This window comes from Myotis myotis, unplaced genomic scaffold, assembly GCF_014108235.1.
Source record: "Myotis myotis isolate mMyoMyo1 unplaced genomic scaffold, mMyoMyo1.p scaffold_m19_p_17, whole genome shotgun sequence".
Classification (NCBI taxonomy): Eukaryota; Metazoa; Chordata; class Mammalia; order Chiroptera; family Vespertilionidae; genus Myotis; species Myotis myotis.
The window spans coordinates 24,445,031-24,462,677 of record NW_023416321.1 but is presented as its reverse complement, the minus strand read 5'-3'; the positions used below and the strand labels follow the sequence as shown (position 1 = coordinate 24,462,677).

The following is a 17,647-nucleotide window of genomic DNA, read 5'->3' as shown; positions in this document are numbered from 1 at the left end:
CATGGAGGAAGCTTGAAAACATTATGCTAAGAGAAGGAAGCAAGACATAAAATACCACATATTGTATGATTCCATTTATACAAATTTTCCAGAATAAGCTAATTTATAAGGACGAAAAGTAGTTTAGTCGTTGCCAGGGACTGGGGAGAAAACAGAGGGGGTAGCGACTGCTAGAAAATATGAGGTTTCTTTTTGGGGTCATGAAAAATTTCTGGAGTCACATAGTGGTAATGGTTACAAAAGCTTGTGAATATAGTAAAACCCACTGGACTCTGCGCTTTAAAATGGAGAGCTTTATGGCATGTGAATTAAATCCTGAAGGTAAATTACACTCATTTATATTGGGAAGGTCACTATGGCTGTAAGGACAGACCAGAGGTTGGAGTGAGAGATGCCTTAACAGCCGTACATGTGAAAAGGCCTCGAAGGGTGTGACCTGGACATGTCCGAGGACATAGTTCACTCTTTCACCTACAGTGGTGGTAGCAGAGGGTGGAGCCTTGTACTGTCCTTAGTGCCAACTTCAGGGATTTAGTTCTTATAAACCTTCCTGAGAATTCATTTTCCTTAAGGGCTCTTAGCCTCCTTCATCTGGGTCCTATGCTCAGTGCCCCTGAAGAGTTTATAATGGTGCATCTGATGCAACAGCTCACACACTTTTTAATAACTCCCATTGCTCTTACCCTCAACAGCCTGAGCCCAGCTTCAATTCACAAGTTAAGCTTAACTTTTGTCCTCTGAGGCTTGTCCCTTCCCTGAAGGCCAATCCTATATGTGTTCCTGGTCTTACCGAGGCCAGAAACATGGAGCTGCAGGAGAAGGGTGGCCTGGAAGATGGGAGGCTCTAAGTCCACTTGGCCACTTTGGGCTGGAGGTAGGTGATGGGCCCAGTGTCCTGCCCGTGGACAATCAGCACTGAGAATGCTCCTGCCAAAGCCTATTGTAGGAAAATCATGGGCCCTCGCCGGTTTGGCTCCGTGGATAGAGCGTCGGCCTGTGGACTGAAGGGTCCTGGGTTCAATTCTGGTCACGGGCACATGTCCAGGTTTCGAGCTCGATCCCCAATAGGGGGTGTGCAGGAAGCAGCTGATCAATGATTCTCTCTCGTCATTGATGTTCCTATCTCTCTTTCCCTCTCCCTTCCTCTCTGAAATTAAAAAAAAAAAATGTTTTAAAAAATAATTTTTTTTAAGAAGATAAGCATGGGGTGGAGGGAAGGTATGGGAATTCATTGGGCAAGAATGCTGCGGGGTGGGGGCAGAATTTGGGGAACAGTTGATTTTATCAAGAATTAAGACTTTTTTCTGTCCTGGCTTATATGTTGGGTGGAATTTAGGACAGAGGGTAGGAGGGAGAGAGGAATATAGATGCAACTGCTTTCTCCCCTACCTCCCACAAACAATCTACAGCTTCTTCCCACACCTCGGAGACAGCAAACCAAGCCTCTCTCACACTTCCCACCCGCTAATGTTTCCCTTTTAATCCTCTTTCATTCCTTCACCTTCCTCCTCCTCCTGCCTGCTGCTTCTCCCACTCGCTTCAGGCTTCCATTCCTTCTCTATTGCTATACCTCCATCTTATCTGTCCTTAAATCTTGCGTTTAATAAAACTTGCTAATGCTTCCAAGATGATCACCGACTAGATTCACTCCCCTCCTCTCTCTTAGTCCTGTGAGGACTGATTTCCTGAGAGCAGGACAGATGGGAGACAAGATTGAGTAACAGCACAAAGGAGCCTGCAGTCCTTCCTTTACCCCATACATATCAGGCCCCCTTTTTAGGTCTCTTTGTTTTCTTCCCCATCTAGACGCCCTCTAAATTTAATCTCTGTGTAGGTCGGTTGAAGAATCATGTCCAAAGAATATTATGAGTGTGTAGAGAGAATGCTGGCCATGCTCAGACAATGCTTCTGGGTTCGTAAATCTGGTGATGCTGGGAATTCGGATCCTTGGGTGACCTTCAAGGTCCCTTAAACTGAACCTTTTCATGCAGTGGCTACTCTCTCTCCTCCACCTCTCTCAGCGGTCTGGCCCATCCTGTTGCTCCATCCACTGTAAACATATCAAGCATTCTTTTGGATAACACCCATGAGAAAGGTTATGTGTGCACCAGGAACCGTGTAGCACCAAACATATCAGATTTACACTGAATTGCAAACACGTGTGAAGTGACAGAGCCTTCCTTATGGAAAAACACCGATACATGGCAGTGCATGGGAGAGCTAATTCTTTGGGCCTTGAAGGAGGGGTAGAATTCAGATAAGGGAACAGGATGGGACGGCGATCAGGTTGGTCACTGGCTTGACAAAAGGCACTGAGACCTGCGGAACCGAGGAGCTCAAGGATTCTTAGAGGGGGAACAAGTAAAAAAGGGAATTATAGTTAAGAATACAATTCTGGGACTAATCATTCTCTGTTTGACCTGGGGCCACCTCTTTAAGCCTCAGTTTACTTATCTGCAAAGTGGGGATAATTAATAGTACTTAATTATCAGGGATTTAGTTCTTGTAAACTTTGAGAATTTCTTGAAATTTTATTTACAACAGTACCAAGGCCATCCAATGGAGAAAAAATGGCTCTCTTCAAAAAAAAATGGTGAGGACAACTGGATAACCACATGCAAAACAATAGAGTTGGATCCTTACTTCATTCCATATGTAAAAATGAACTCAACGTGAATTAACTAAATATAAAAACTAAAAATATATTTACATTTTATAAGCATGAGAATAATGCATGACAATCAAACAAGACAACGCTTACAAAATGCTTAGCATAGGGACTAGCATATAAGAAACACTCAATAAATGTTTACTACTGCAATGGCCATAATTACTACCACTAACAATGAGGATTTTATTACTTCTGCTGCTGCTGAGTGGCAGATGGCTCTGCAAAGAAAGGTAGGAGCCAGGTTGTGAGGAAGCCCATGAAAACCCATCCAAGTATGAAGTCTTTCCAGTAGACAATGAAGCACCATGGGGGAAATTTTTTTTTTGAAGAATAATCAATGTTATTGGGTTCAGACCAGAAGTCCATGGGTGTTGAGGACCTTTATATTTGTCCTTTTCCCCCCTCTACGTTATTTTGGGCTTGTTTCGTAGATGCATGAGCTGTTTTTTCTCCCAGTAATAACTCTTGGCCTTCTCCTTCCTCTTCTCCAGAGTGGCTGTGACTGCCTGACAGTTCCAGCCAACTCCAGGAGCCCGCGCCCTAGGTAGGCAAACTTCCATATAGGCTTCAGACACACAGCTTGGAGGGTGGCAGGAACCACCATTTGCTTTTTCTTGTCATAGGGCGGCAGGATTCCACTGAACACCTTGCAGCGGTCCAGGGAAGCCAGGCCTCACTTGTTCTTGTGCAGCAGCGTGCCGTGCACAGTCTGCCTAAACATGTAGCTGGGGGCTCGGAAGTGGTAGGGGCCGTAGGATGGGGTGATGACCATCTGCTTGCCGGGGAAAGCCAGATACTTCAACTTGTTTCTGTGGAAATTGTCAGATATATTGATGCCCTCACAGTGCCTCTCTGACTGATACAGGTGTATAAAAGGGTATGGTAGTTGGAATCTTAATACGGACAGAGATGAAAATAGAGATACTAAAGCTGTGCTTTGGCATTGTAGGAATCAATGACCAGGTGGGAGAATTGGGTTGGGGATGAAGGGTTAGGGGCCAGGGGCTTTCTCAGAGAGACCAAACCACGCCATTTAGGCTGCTGCCCACCCAGTCTCACCGCCACAAGGACACAAAGCCAGAGACAAAAACATGTTCCCTCTGCGGGGGTTGCTGTGACAAAGGCCCAGAAGTGTCCGCTCCACTCTTGCCTGCCTCAGGGCTTCCTGCCCTAGTGAGCTGGGACACGCCCACTATAACCCTGCACCATCAGGTCATTTTCCTTCAAAAGTCTTCCAGGGGTTCTCAGTTGCCCACGGAGACACTTTTCAAATGGTCCTATGCTGGGAGTCAGTGAGCCACAGAATAAACAGAGTGCCTCTCCCTGAAGCATCATCTTTACACAAATATTTAGGATAAATGTGAGTTTTGGATGAGACAAATGTGGTGATATTTTGAGTACTGTAATACCTCGCAGATAATGTTAGAGATCATTCTGTTTTTTATTTGTATAATAAGTTGATAGGACTTTTTTTTTGGCATACATTTTTTTCAATTCCCTTGTAAAAAGAGCATCAGTGGAATTCTGCTGTCCCTGCCATATAATCAGGCGGAAGTCAGGGAAGGGAGAGTGTGCTAGGATTACGATCTTCCTGGGGTGGGGGACTTGGCAAATTTTCCTGAACAATTAAATTTTGGAAAAGTGTAGCCCAAGGGAATGGGTTTCAACACCAAAGAACTCAGTTCATTTTTCAAGTGAATGTTGTCTAGAACCTTCACCTGCTGAACAAAAGAACGTGTTTCTTCCCTCTCCTGTATTTATTTTATATAACACCTTGGACTTACCAAAGTTTTACAAGCCACAATACTTAAATTACAGATTTTGTAACATAGAAATCCACACATGAAACCTATGTGTTCATGTTGAAATACAATAGAAAATTCACATAAATGTAAAAATATGAAACAAGAGTTAAAGGAAATTTTGCATGTGTCCTGGGCTGCTTGGGTTCCCCCTGCACATGGCCCCATGACAACAAATGCCACTAGAGAAATATTTCTGCACAAAAGTTTGAGAAGCACTAATCATCCCACATTTACTACAGTCCAGGTCTGCTTGTTTTTCTTCACATTTGTCTCTGAATTTGTCCATGACAATTTTGTCTCATGCTCACCTCTCTTCCTTCAAAATGACCCATATGAATCTCCTGAAACCTCTGTGGTGAAGAAGCATCTATTTGTGTATTTAAAATTATTAGTCTCTACTTCTCACACTCTTTAGATTTTGGCACCTAGGTTGATGGTATCTGTGGTCACGGATACTTGCTGGCATGTTTATTCATTGATTGATTGATTCAACTGCATTTGTGGAGCCTGTGGTTCACAAGGCACATATTGGGCACAGCAGGTATGAATCAGACATGAAACCCATGGACAAGGACAGCATGGTTCAAAGGGGGAAAGATCCATCTATGCCAGTAAAACAATGTAGGGTGTGGTTAGGGAGATAAGCCCGTGAGAGCCTTGAAAAATGTATTCAACTCCATGGAAGGCTCCCCTACGCTTCCTCTTGGAATAATACAGAATAATGACTGTGATCACCTCCATCCTGACATTCCACAGGAAAACGGGTGAATCTTCACAATTTTTGTTTTGCAGGTTTCTCTCTGGGTATGTGGGGGAGATTCCATGGAACCACAGAACCTCACATGGGTGTCAGAGTTTGTCCTCTTAGGGTTCTCACAGACCCGGGAGCTCCAGAAATTCCTGTTCCTGGTGTTTCTACTTGTCTATGTCACCACTGTCGTGGGAAACCTCCTTATCATGGTCACAGTGACTGTTGACCCCCGGCTTCACATGCCCATGTATTTCCTGCTTCGAAATCTGGCTGTCATAGACCTCTGCTATTCCACAGTCACTTCTCCAAAGATGCTGGTGGACTTCCTTCACGAGACGAAGACTATCTCCTACCAGGGCTGCATGGCCCAGATCTTCTTCTTCCATCTCTTGGGAGGTGGAACAGTCTTCTTTCTCTCAGTGATGGCTTATGATCGCTACATAGCCATTTCCCGGCCCCTCCGCTATGCCGCCATCATGAATACTCGATTGTGTGTGGGGCTGGTGGTGGCTGCTTGGGTAGGGGGCTTTGTCCACTCCATTGTCCAGCTGGCTCTGATGCTCCCACTGCCTTTCTGTGGCCCCAATGTCCTGGATAACTTCTACTGTGATGTCCCACAAGTGCTGAGACTTGCCTGCACTGACACCTCCCTCCTAGAGCTCCTCATGATCTCCAACAGTGGGCTGCTGGTCCTCGTCTGGTTCCTCCTCCTTCTGATCTCTTACACCGTCATCCTCATGATGCTGAGGTCCCACTCGGGACAGGCAAGGCGGAAGGCAGCTTCCACCTGCACTACCCACATCATCGTGGTGTCTCTGATCTTCATTCCCTGCATCTACATCTACTCCCGGCCCTTCACTCCCTTCCCCATGGACAAGGCTGTGTCCATCAGCTACACAGTCATGACCCCCATGCTCAACCCCATGATCTACACCCTGAGGAACCAGGAGATGCAGGCGGCCATGAAGAGGTTAGGCAAACACCTAGTGATTTACAACAGGGAGTGAACTAAATAGGCCGACTTGAAATGACAAACTTCTCTCTGAACTTTCGTTACCCCAAGTGAAAGCGGAGAAAAGTCTTTACAGAGTGTGACACAAAGGTTAAATCAATATTTCTACGGACCCACTCCTGTGTCAGATACTGTGTTGGGCACTTCCACACTTATATCTCATTCTCATAAAACTCATAATGAATACCTTATTTTTATATCAAATAGTTTTACAAATGAGGAAACTCAGAGAGAAATGACTTGCTGAGTAATGAGCAGCAAGGGGTTCCTCTGACTCCAAGTTTAGAGATAGGAGACATGGATGGGATTTAAAACTCAGGGTCTCCCACAGCCACAAGGAAAAACCTAGAACAGTGGTTCTCAACCTTGGCTGCACATTAGAATCACTTGGGAATCTTTTTAAAATCCTGATTTCTGGGCCTCATCCTCCGGAAATTCTGTTTCTTTGTTACTAATGTTGTGGCCCCGCCCCATAACAAAGAGACACCTCGTGGGTTTTCTCTTGTACTTCCTGCACTGGGATGAGAACTCCTAGAGGGCAGGGGCTGTGCTCTCTTCACCTTTCAGTCCTCCCAGCACCTTGAACAGTACCCTACACAGAGAGGCGGTTCCATTTTTCCTGCGTCTTGTTCTTTCCCTGTCAATTTCAGAATCTACCTTTTATTTCTGTCTCTCTACCTTAACATTTACTCCCGCCATCTCCTCTGAAGTATGCCTCACTTTGTAAAAGTCTCTGGTCAGGTATAATGTTGATTCAAAGTTAAGAGATAACGTAGAAACTTTTTGTGTTTTCTTCCCTCCCGGCAACCATCCCAGCCAAGAAATAAAAGTCCTTTGGGGCTCTAAGCCAGCGGTTCTCAACCTGTGGGTCGCGACCCCTTCGGGGGCGAACAACCCTTTCACAGGGGTTGCCTAAGACCACCGGAAAACACATATATAATTACATATTGTTTTTGTGATTAATCACTATGCTTTAATTATGTTCAATTTGTAACAATGAAATTGGGGGTCACCACAACATGAGAACTGTATTAAAGGGTCGTGGCATTAGGAAGGTTGAGAACCACTGCGCTAAGCCATCATGGCAACTCCACCCTCTTTCACCTCCACTTTCCTGTCCTCGTGTCACACATTGCTCCCTACTCACAGTGGACCTATGGAGATGAGGGGAGAGAAAATGGACTTAGTGTCATATTTGATCTGTGTGGTCCCTCAGAACAGCTTTTCTTGCTTTTATATTAAGTTCCTTTAAACAACTGATGATACGTTTCTCATTCCCCAATGTGTCTCTTCCCCAGATGCAGCATCTGTATTCCTTCAATTGTACCTGTTGTGACAAGTTTCCCGACTCCACCATCCTTCTGTGACATCACCCTCATATGACAACATCCTCCTTAAGATGAGATGCTCCCCACGTGACACACTGCTGTACTGGGGGTGTGAACTCTTTAGAAAATGATTATCCCACTTTAAATATATATTACTAGAGGCCCGGTGCACGACATTTGTGCACTGAAGGGGGGGATGTTCCTCAGCCCGGCCTGTGCCTTCTTGCAGTCCGGGTCCCCCAAGGGGTCCTTAGTGCTTCTGTGGAGGTGGAAGAGGCTGCCGCAGAGGTGGGAGAGACTCCTGCCACCCCCACTGAGCTCGCCAGCTGGGAGCCTGGCTTCTGGCTGAGCAGCGCTCCCCCTGTGGGAGCACACTGACCACCAGGGGGCAGCTCCTGCATTGAGCATCTGCCCCCTGGTGGTCAGTGCACATCATAGTGACCAGTCGTTCTGCCGTTCAGTCAATTTGTATATTAGGGTTTTATTATCTATAATAATAAAAGTGTAATATGCTAATTAGACCGGACAGCTGAACGACCTTCTGGATGTCCTTCTGGATGACTTTCTGAACCAAGCTGGGGCTGCAAGGGCCGAGTCCCTTACACGAATTTCATGCATCGGGCCTCTAGTACAGGATAAGGATGCTTTTGACTGCAAATAGCAACAACAACAATAAAACAATGGCAAAAATAATGAGGAAATTATCTCACTTTAAAAGAAAGACTAGAAGATAGGAAATTCCAAAGTTGGTTAATTCAACAGCTCAAACATTTTAGGGCTCTGGGTTGGCTGCTCTGAAATTCCTTGCTTTTCTCCTCCTGATGGCAATATGACTGCTAAACTTCCAGGCATCAGATCTTTATATTCAAATAATCTAGCAAGAAGTATTAGAAGAGGCGTCCATGTGGGTTTTAATTTTTACCAGGGGACAAAAATTTTCCTAGAACCACTTCAGCAGAATTCTCCTATGATTTGGTGCCAGAACTGGGTCATATGGGCAGCCCGTCTGCAAAGGGAAATGGAAGGGTGAATGTCTGGCTTTTTCAGCCAGGAAGAACGGGGTTGGGAATGGCAAGCAGTGGTGTCTGCCATATAGGTAGAAGCTCCTGGAAGTAGAAAGAGACATGATTGGCCTGACTCAAAAATATTTTTTTAATATATTTAATGGAGAACCAAGATGGCCTGTACTTGTCGCCTCCCAAAACCACATCAAAATTACAACTAAAATACAGAACACATCATTCAGAATCACCTGAAAGCTGACTGAATGGAAGTCCTACGACTAGAGAAGTAAAGAAGAAGCACATTGAGGTGGGTAGGAGGGCGGAGGCCCACGGACTAGCTGGCTCGACACCCACGTGTGCCGTTTTCTAATCGTGAGGGACATCGGCTCTGCGGAGGCCGCCACTGAGGAGTAGGTGGTCCCAGCCCCACACCAGACCCCCAGCCCAGGGCCCCAGCGCTGGGGAGAGAAGTCCCCGTAACTTTGGGCCTTAAAAACCAGAGGGGATTTTGGCTGAGTGACACAGAGGCTGCTGAACCCCACGTGTTCCTCTTAAGGGACCCGCGCACAAACTTACAAGGTCTTGCTTTTTCTGATCTCCAGTGTTAGGGGAGGGGTGGTGGCGGCGGGAACTCAGGGGTGGCTTTCTCCCAGACGAGGGTGCTCGCAAGGATCATTGTTCCTGTGCTGGGACCTCCTCTGTCCCAGGGCTGACTGGCAGCCATATCAGCGTGGCCCACACTGCTTGCTCCACCCTGGGGATCCCCTGAGACCCCGCCCCCTCCTATTTGCAGCCCCACCCAAACCGTTTGCGGCAGCTTTTCCATATGAATGGCCTGTCCTGGCTCAGGCTTCAGACTTTGTTAAAATCTTTCAAACAAGCTGCAGCTGATGACAGCGTTCCCCAAACCATCAATAAAAGGTCCAAGACCCGGCTCTACCACCAGCCTACTTGCTTCACAGCTAGGCCTCACCTCCCCCACAGCAGCTCTCCCACAATGGCAACAAGTACGCATCTATCAACAATTAAATCTAAAAATCAAAATAAAAGAACAAGAAATCTAATGAACAAAATGAACTGGTGCATAAAACAGAATCAGAGGCATGGAAGCATGGGGCAGACAGACGAATCTCAGAGGGAAGGGGGGAGGGGGGCAGGAAGAGCTTAACCACAGATTTTACCTGTGGACACAGACAGTAGGGTGGCGAAGGCCAGCGGTGGGGTGGGAACCGGATGGAGGGGGGTAATGGGGGGGATGGGTGGGGGCAACTGTAATACATTGAACAACAAAGATTAAAAAATAAAAATATATTTATTGATTTTAGGGGTGGTGAGAGAGAGAGAAACATCAATTTGTTGTTCCACTTCTTTATGCATCCATTGGTTACTTCTTGTATGTGCCCTAACCGGGGATTGAACCCACAACCTTGGCATATCGGCATGATGCTCTAACTAACTGAGCTAACTGGCCAGGGCATGAATGCTAGCATTTTATAGATGATGTGAGTAGACTAGGATATGGATGGTGAATCAACATTGGGGTCTGGTTGGCAAAATAAAGGACAAGGTTTACAGGGTAATAAATTTCCAATGTTATATACAAACATTTTCCTATCTAAGTAAAGATTTTATATTAAGTTTAAAAATGGGGGGAAAAAAGAGGAAGAAAGGAGGAGAAGGAGAAGAAAGAAAAGTTTCAAACCAGTTAATCTTGACGATTCCGTGAGAGCGAACAGTCCGCTGTGCTGAGGAGCAAGTTAGTGGTTCTCAATGTGTGGGCCCAGGAACAGGAGCGTCCGCAGCATCTGAGAGCTTCTTACAAATGCAAATTCTTGGCCTCGAAGTTGACCAGCTGAATGAAAAAGTCTGGGGCTGGGGCACACTAATTTGTTTTTCAACAAGCTTTGCAGGTGATTCAAGGATAAGAATCACTGGCCTAAGAAACGGTTTCTAAAACTCGCAGAAAGTCTGTTCCTTTTGAAGAGACTCTTGACCTTTTGGATCTTGACCTGAGAATCCTACATTCCACACATCTCTAAATGTTCATTATCCTTGGTACCTTTGGCCCCCAAGGAGGAACTCTCAAAGAGTATGTGTTTTTGAGACATTTAGAAACTTTTTAACAACTCCCATTGCTCCTTCGGCCCCAGCGGTAATCAGCCCAGTCCTGCTTCCTGAGCCCAGTCCAATCGTTGCTCCCTGAAGATATTGTCTCATCCCCTAGGGTCACTCCCATTGTGCACATGATGTATGGGCCGTGGGTAGGAAACTGAGGCTGTAGGAAAAGGATCTTCAAGAAGATGCAAGGCCTGAGGCCTCTCTCTCCTGGGCTGAAGAACTGTGAGAGACCAGGGTTTCCCCAGCGGTAAATAGATCAGCTATAAGAAGGATCTAGAAACACTTGCTGGAGAGTGGGGAGAATAAACAAGTGACATGGACTTGATGGGAGTAAGTCTCAAATGTGAAGAGACCCTCAGACAGTAATGCAGGGGAATGTGATGTTGAAAACTGATGCCTCAGGTTGCATGTGAAAACCCAGGCTTTTAAGGATGGAGTGAGGCATTGGCCCTGTGGGTTAGAGGGAGGATGCTGAGAGCAAAGGGTAAGGAAATACACCGTAAAGTTCTCCACGTAGTCACATAAAACAAGATCACAAAAATTGCCTACTAATACATTAGGTTAGAAAACATAAGCATGTTTTTCTACCTTAAATTGATTTACAAAAGCTTGGTAGGGGACTTCTAAGAGTCTGCGTTTTAAGTTGTGGGCACCACACAATCAAAAGAACACAATGAGGGAGAAGCAAGATCAGATATGAGTTTAGAAAGATCACTTTGACAGCTATCTAGGAAATGGGCTGGAGTGGAAGCAAATGGAAGCAGAAGGATGAGACTAAAAAGACTTCTAATAGACAATAGATTGCAGCAGGCAGCTGGAAGAGGATGGGAGGCTGAGACACGGTGGAGGGACTGGGAGGCCACCTAACCCCTCATTTGTTAGCCTCTGTCTCTCATCTTCCATCCCCTTCACCACTTTGGTCCTGTTTTCTCCCCCTTCCACTTCATTACCTCTCCACTCCCTTCCTTCACTTGCTCTATTCCTTTACCTCACTTCCTCTTAATCGCCCTTCTTTATTCCTTTGTCTATTCTATTTCTCTTATTTTAATATCACCCTTTGTTTTCCACCCTTGTATTCAGTAACATATTTTAAAATTCTTATTCCTTTCAAAAGAGCTCTCTGAGTCCCCTGCATACAGTTTCATCATCATCTGTTTCTTAATCCAGAGAATCTCTCTCACCCATCTCTCTTGTCTCAATATACACACCACGTATGTCCGGTCTTCACTCAGTAAGGGGCCACCTACATCAGAAAGGTGCAGGGGACTCACCCTATAGCTAGTCACCCATCCAGCAGTCAATATCACAAGCTTTTTGAGTATTATCTATCAGCAAGATTGGGCACAAATAAACTATAAGATCCACATTTATGTCTCTGGGAACTTTAATGAATTATGGCGGAAAAACACAGACACATGAAAAGTTCATCAACATTATAATGTGTTAAACGTTGCATGAAAAATGATGGGTAGAAAAATGCATTAGAGTTAGGAAGAAGAGAGTGTCTTTGGAGTAGGAGACTATACAGAGGAGAGTGATTATCATTTATTATTCCAGGCACTGTTTGAGGAACTTTATGTGTATTTTATTTAATTCCCTAGACTAGTCTACAAAGAAAACATTTTTATTCTCACCTTGCAGATGTGGAAACTGAGACTCAGAGAGGTTACGTAATTTACTGAGGGTCAAATCTTGAGGACATAGCAGCCCTGAAGTTTGACTGCAGGTCTGTTGGACTCCAGGTGTCTTCCCACCGATTTATTACACTGAATCTTCGAAAGGCAGGTTGCATGTGTCTCTGGCTGGCTTGACGATCTCATAAATATTTATTCCAGCAGCAACTGTAAACTCTCCAGTGATAAGGTCACTTAATCAGCACCTGGTTACATGGTCTGCACATGAGGATGACCATCATATGGACCTGGACCAATCGATTGAGCTCCTGAGCACTGAAAGTGACTTCATGTATCTCCGTGTGTGGTTCGCTTTCCTCGGGTGTATGGAAAACACCCCATGGAGTCAGGGAACCTCACCGGGATCTCAGAATTTGTCTTCCTGGGGCTCTCACAGACTCGGGAGCTCCAGCTTTTCCTGTTCCTGGTGTTCCTGCTGGTCTACACCACCACTGTTCTGGGAAACCTCCTCATCATGGTCACAGTGACCGCAGACTCCCGGCTTCACAGCCCCATGTACTTTCTGCTTTGAAATCTGGCTATCTTAGACCTCTGTTTCTCCTCAGTCACTGCCCCAAAGATGCTGGTGGACTTCCTCTCTGAGAAGAAGACCATCTCCTACGGGGGCTGCATGGCCCAGGTCTTCTTCTTCCACTTTCTGGGTGGTGCCATGGTCTTCTTCCTCTCAGTGATGGCCTATGACCGCCTTGTTGCCATCTCCCGGCCCCTCCATTATGTCACCATCATGAACACTCAGCTCTGTGTGGGGCTGGTGGTGGCTGCTTGGGTAGGGGGCTTTGTCCACTCCATTGTCCAGCTGGCTCTGATGCTCCCCCTGCCTTTCTGTGGCCCCAATGTCCTGGATAACTTCTACTGTGACGTCCCACAAGTGCTGAGACTTGCCTGCACTGACACCTCCCTCCTAGAGCTCCTCATGATCTCCAACAGTGGGCTGCTGGATGTCATCTGGTTCTTTCTCCTCCTGGCCTCCTACTTGGTCATCCTGGTGATGCTGAGGTCCCATTCAGAGCAGGCAAGGAGGAAAGCAGCTTCCACCTGCACCACCCACATCGTCGTGGTGTCTATGGTCTTCATTCCAAGCATCTACCTCTATGCCCGGCCCTTCACTGCCTTCTCCATGGACAAGGCTGTGTCTATCAGCCACACGGTCATGACCCCCATGCTCAACCCCATGATCTACACCCTGAGGAACCAGGAGATGCAGGCGGCAGTGAAGAGATTAGGGAGACAGCGACTGGTTTGTAAAAAGGACTGACAGTGGGTAGGTCACTTCTCTTTGGCTTTGTTTTCCATTTGTAGAGTGGACAGAGAGCTAGTATCTGTTCTCTTCATCACTTGTGGATATGTTGTGAAGGTCACTGTAGAAGTGAGTGAGTTCTGGAACTAAGCAACTTACTCAGATTTTTAGGCAAAGGAAAATTTCTTTGTTTTTGATTGTGATATATGATTTGAACACTCCTGTGACAATAAAGTATATTTCCATAGAAACATTCTGGAAAATCACTCCCTCCTTTCCACCTTCTTGATGGATAGTTTCCTTCTGTGATGATAGCATTTCTCCATAAGAGCAGTTCTATTTTCTGTATTTTGACCTCTTTTCCCAATACCCCTTTTGGCCTTTGTCCAGAGTGATAGAGCAAGTGCAGAGCCTGGAGACTTAGCCCTAAATTACAAGCCCATGTTCCACTATCTTCCAAACTTGTAACCTTGGCTGAGCCACTTGTCTCTCTTGGACTCATGGTTTCTTTCTTTCTTTTTTAAAAAAAATACATTTTATTGATTTTTTACAGAGAGGAAGGGAGAGGGATAGAGAGTTAGAAACATCAATGAGAGAGAAACATCGATCAGCTGCCTCCTGCATGCCCCCGACTGGGGATGTGCCCGCAACCAAGGAATATGCTCTTGACCGGAATCGAACCTGGGACCCTTCAGTTCGCAGGCCGACGCTCTATCCACTGAGCCAAACCGGTTAGGGCAGATGGTTTCTTTCTTACTGAACTGGCATAAAACAATATCTTTTCCGATAATCTCACAGATTTGTTATAAGATTCAATATGATGTAAATCATCGAACCTATGTAAGGATTATTGTTATTGTTGCTATTATGCCTGGTATTTATCCTTTTATCAATTGAGTAGTGGTTTGGAAATATGGCAGAAATTCCTAAGTGCAGTGAGGGAGGCATTGCAAGGGTAGAGGCTGAACTCCAAGGGGCTATGCAACTTCCCCAAGGGTGAGACAGAGAAGAGAAAGCACATAAATTCAGGGAATGTATGCAAGACTCAACTTCTTACTGTTGTTCCTCTACCCACCCCCATTTTCAGACTCTACGCATCTTGCAAACAGGAATGGGAGGTCCATTCATTTGTTCATTCATTCGTATTTGTAAATATGCATTTGGGACCTGATATAGTCTTCTAGGAAGGGCTCTAGAACAGTTTATGGACTATCTCCTTCTCCCTCCTACATTGATAGATATCCTCTCTCTATCCCCCTTCCCTTTCCCTCCCTCCCTCCCTACAGTGATTTTTGGCCTGTTTAGTCTTGACATCCATCTGGTGTCCCTCTCCCACTTCACTGTTGTGCCTAGTTTCCTCTCTGCCTTGGTCCCCCTTGCTCAAGGTCCCCAGGGTGGTACTGGCTCCTAGGCCAGCTCTCCAAGGCCCCATAGTAAGTTTTTCTGGTCTTGCTAAAAACAGAACAACCAGCCCTAGCTGGTTTGGCTCAGTGGATAGAGTGTCGGCCTGTGGACTGAAGGGTCCCCGCTTTGATTCCAGGTCAGAGCACATGCCTGGGTTGTGGGCTCGATCTCCAGTGGGGGTAATGCAAGAGGCAGCCAATCAATGATTCTTTCTTGTCATTCATGTTTCTCTCTCTCTCTCTCTCTCTCTCTCTCTCTCTCTCTCCCCCCTCCCCCCTCCTTTCCTCTCGGAAATCAATAAAAAACAAACAAACAAAATAGAACAGAACAAGCTGCCTCTCTCAGGAGAGTCCTCAGCACCGGAACATGTACATACACACATGCACACATGTGCACACACTCCTGGCCTGCCCCAGCCTCGACCCAGTGTGAAGCCACCATAGTTTGAGTTAAGCCCCTTCTCACTATTGACCTCAGTGTTCTTGTCATGAGAATAGGTGCAAGGACCCCACTCCCAGGAGCCCCTGGGAACAGGAGCAGGCCCACTAGGCCCTGAGCCTTGCTCTGCTGCAGCTGTCTCCATGGGGGCCGTTGGAGCTGAGAGATAAAGAGATCCAATCAGGCCTGTGGCCAATAGCAGTCCCACTGTGGCTGGAGGACAGTTTTTGTGAAAGTGATTGCAGAATGCTGAGGTTTTGAGGCGGGCAGGGGAGGGCGGGAAGAAGGTTCTTGGGTATTACAGCTGAAGATGCCAGGGAGGGAAGGCTCCCTCATGGTCTTGGGTTTGAGCCTCAGCCTGGCAGGACCAGTCTCTGCAAAGGTGTCCACTGACCCAGGGCTGGCCTGACCCAGGGCGAACACTGCCCCTGACCAAAGGCACCAGGTCCTAATAGCTGTTCAAGCACAAACCCAAGCCTGACCCAAGGGCTGTGACAGGCAAGGTCACAACCGATGCATCCATTGCACAAATTCGCATTGAGGCCCTGCCAGGCATTGTGTTAGGGGCCGAGGCCACAGTGAGCAACAGGACAGGCACACACCTATTCTGTATGGCACTCACAGACCTGTAGGGAGCTGTAGCTTCACCAGATCCACCACAGACATACACGTGTAATCAGTGATGTGATGTTCTACGAAAGGAGCTATAAGAGTAAGGACCAGGGAGACCCAGACACTTGATTTGGATCTAGAGAGCCTGAGACAGGAAAGGCTCCCTATGGATGGGGCCTGGAGGGTCAGTAGGAGGCGCCAGCCACAAAAGGGGAAGGGTCTTCATGGTTGAGATCCATTGCAGGTAGGGTAGGTCCCTTGCAGGAGCTGAAAGCCAGTGGGTTTAGAGGAGAGAGGAATAGAGAGAGGAGACATGGCTTTGGAAGAGGGGAGGTGGCAGGAGTGAGACTGTGCGAGCCTGGGGGCCTCTTTCTTTAGGAGAAGCTGCATGGAGGACCAAGATGTGTTGGCAGAGGGGACGGCATGCTCATGGGACCAGTGGTTCCCAGTCTCCCAGGGCCACAGAGTCCTATGGCCACCAGGGAGGGAGGGAGAGCCATTGAAGAGCTGGCTGGTCAGGGCCCTGATCCCTGAGGATGCCCGTATCCTTCCTCTTGCCCCCTTAGTCACAGTTTCCAAGCAGCCTGTCTCCTCCTGTTACCCCGAGGACTCTTTTTGATGTGTCTCCTTACAAATCTTTTCTTCCTATGTGGCTCGGTCTTGGAGTCTGATTTGGCCATTTCCCTTTCAGAGGCAGAGCTCTCCTGCATGACTCCCCCACCTGCGGTCCAACCAGGCCCAAGCCTGTAAGCTTCAAATGAAGGCATTTTTGTTCCTTATCCTTCAAGAAGCATTGCATTCTACGTGGAAGTCAGTTCTCAGTTCCATGGTGGCTCCCTCGGACACATGCATCTGCTTTGAGAGTGAGTTCCAAATCATCTGGGTTTGGAATCTCTGAGCTGACATCGGCGACACGTCACGCCTCCCGCCCCTGCAGCGATGCATGTTCGTGCATTTGAACAGCTGATATGAACAGCGATCCCACAGCGATGGTAAAGGTGAAGAGACAGAACTGGGTGTCCTTCCATTCTGTCATGCCATGTGACCGTTGGGAGTTATAATTTGTGTTTAAAATGTAAAACATTGAAACAGAATGCAAACTGTATAATACTTTTAAGTGCAAATTTTACTTCATGCATGGCTATTTTACGGAATTTGAATATCTTTGCCATTAAAATTTATCCTTTTTAAAAATGTTTCTTGTTTATTTTTAAAACTAAAAAAAAAAAAATTGAGAAAACAGAAACTGGCTGGCAGGGGTGGGGTGGGAGGGTGCTGCGTGTGGAGGATTCAGGTGGCGGGAGCGTAGGGGCAGGGTCCTGTGGCAGGGCGGGCAGCAGAAACAGGCTGAGGGGCAGGAGTCCAGGTGGCAGATGCCAGCGTTCCCTTTGGTCTCCTTGCCTGCATTTCTGCCTGCCGGTCCTGCCCCAGCCCAGGAAACCTGCCCTCCATAGACTGGTTGCATAGGGCCCCTCGGTGGTCCCTTTCTGTGTGCTTGTCTCTCATCAGCACTTCGAGCAGATCAGCCAATATGGCAGGCGGGGTCCAGAGCCCAGGGCCCTGTCTCCGGCTT

General features: G+C 46.8%; 2 protein-coding genes and 1 pseudogene across 2 annotated transcripts; 2 read left to right on the top strand and 1 right to left on the bottom strand.

Annotated features, from left to right (window-relative positions):
• Positions 1-3,020: 3,020 nt before the first annotated feature.
• On the bottom strand, positions 3,021-3,570 carry LOC118672421 (annotated as a pseudogene).
• A 1,651-nt stretch (positions 3,571-5,221) lies between these two features.
• Positions 5,222-6,259, top strand: LOC118672419 (olfactory receptor 4D1). The gene has a single exon (XM_036342075.1). It carries the CDS (start codon positions 5,299-5,301, stop codon positions 6,232-6,234), a length of 936 nt encoding a protein of 311 aa, XP_036197968.1. The 5' UTR covers positions 5,222-5,298; the 3' UTR covers positions 6,235-6,259.
• A 3,795-nt stretch (positions 6,260-10,054) lies between these two features.
• On the top strand, positions 10,055-13,838 carry LOC118672420 (olfactory receptor 4D2). The gene has a single exon (XM_036342076.1). The coding sequence runs from the start codon at positions 12,943-12,945 to the stop codon at positions 13,636-13,638; it is 696 nt and encodes a 231-aa protein (XP_036197969.1). The 5' UTR covers positions 10,055-12,942; the 3' UTR covers positions 13,639-13,838.
• The last annotated feature ends 3,809 nt before the right edge of the window (positions 13,839-17,647 follow it).

Excerpts from the sequence above, each read along its gene's own strand:
- LOC118672419 (XM_036342075.1), top strand. The coding sequence starts at position 5,299 with ATGGAACCACAGAACCTCACATGGGTGTCAGAGTTTGTCCTCTTAGGG.
- LOC118672420 (XM_036342076.1), top strand. The coding sequence starts at position 12,943 with ATGCTGGTGGACTTCCTCTCTGAGAAGAAGACCATCTCCTACGGGGGC.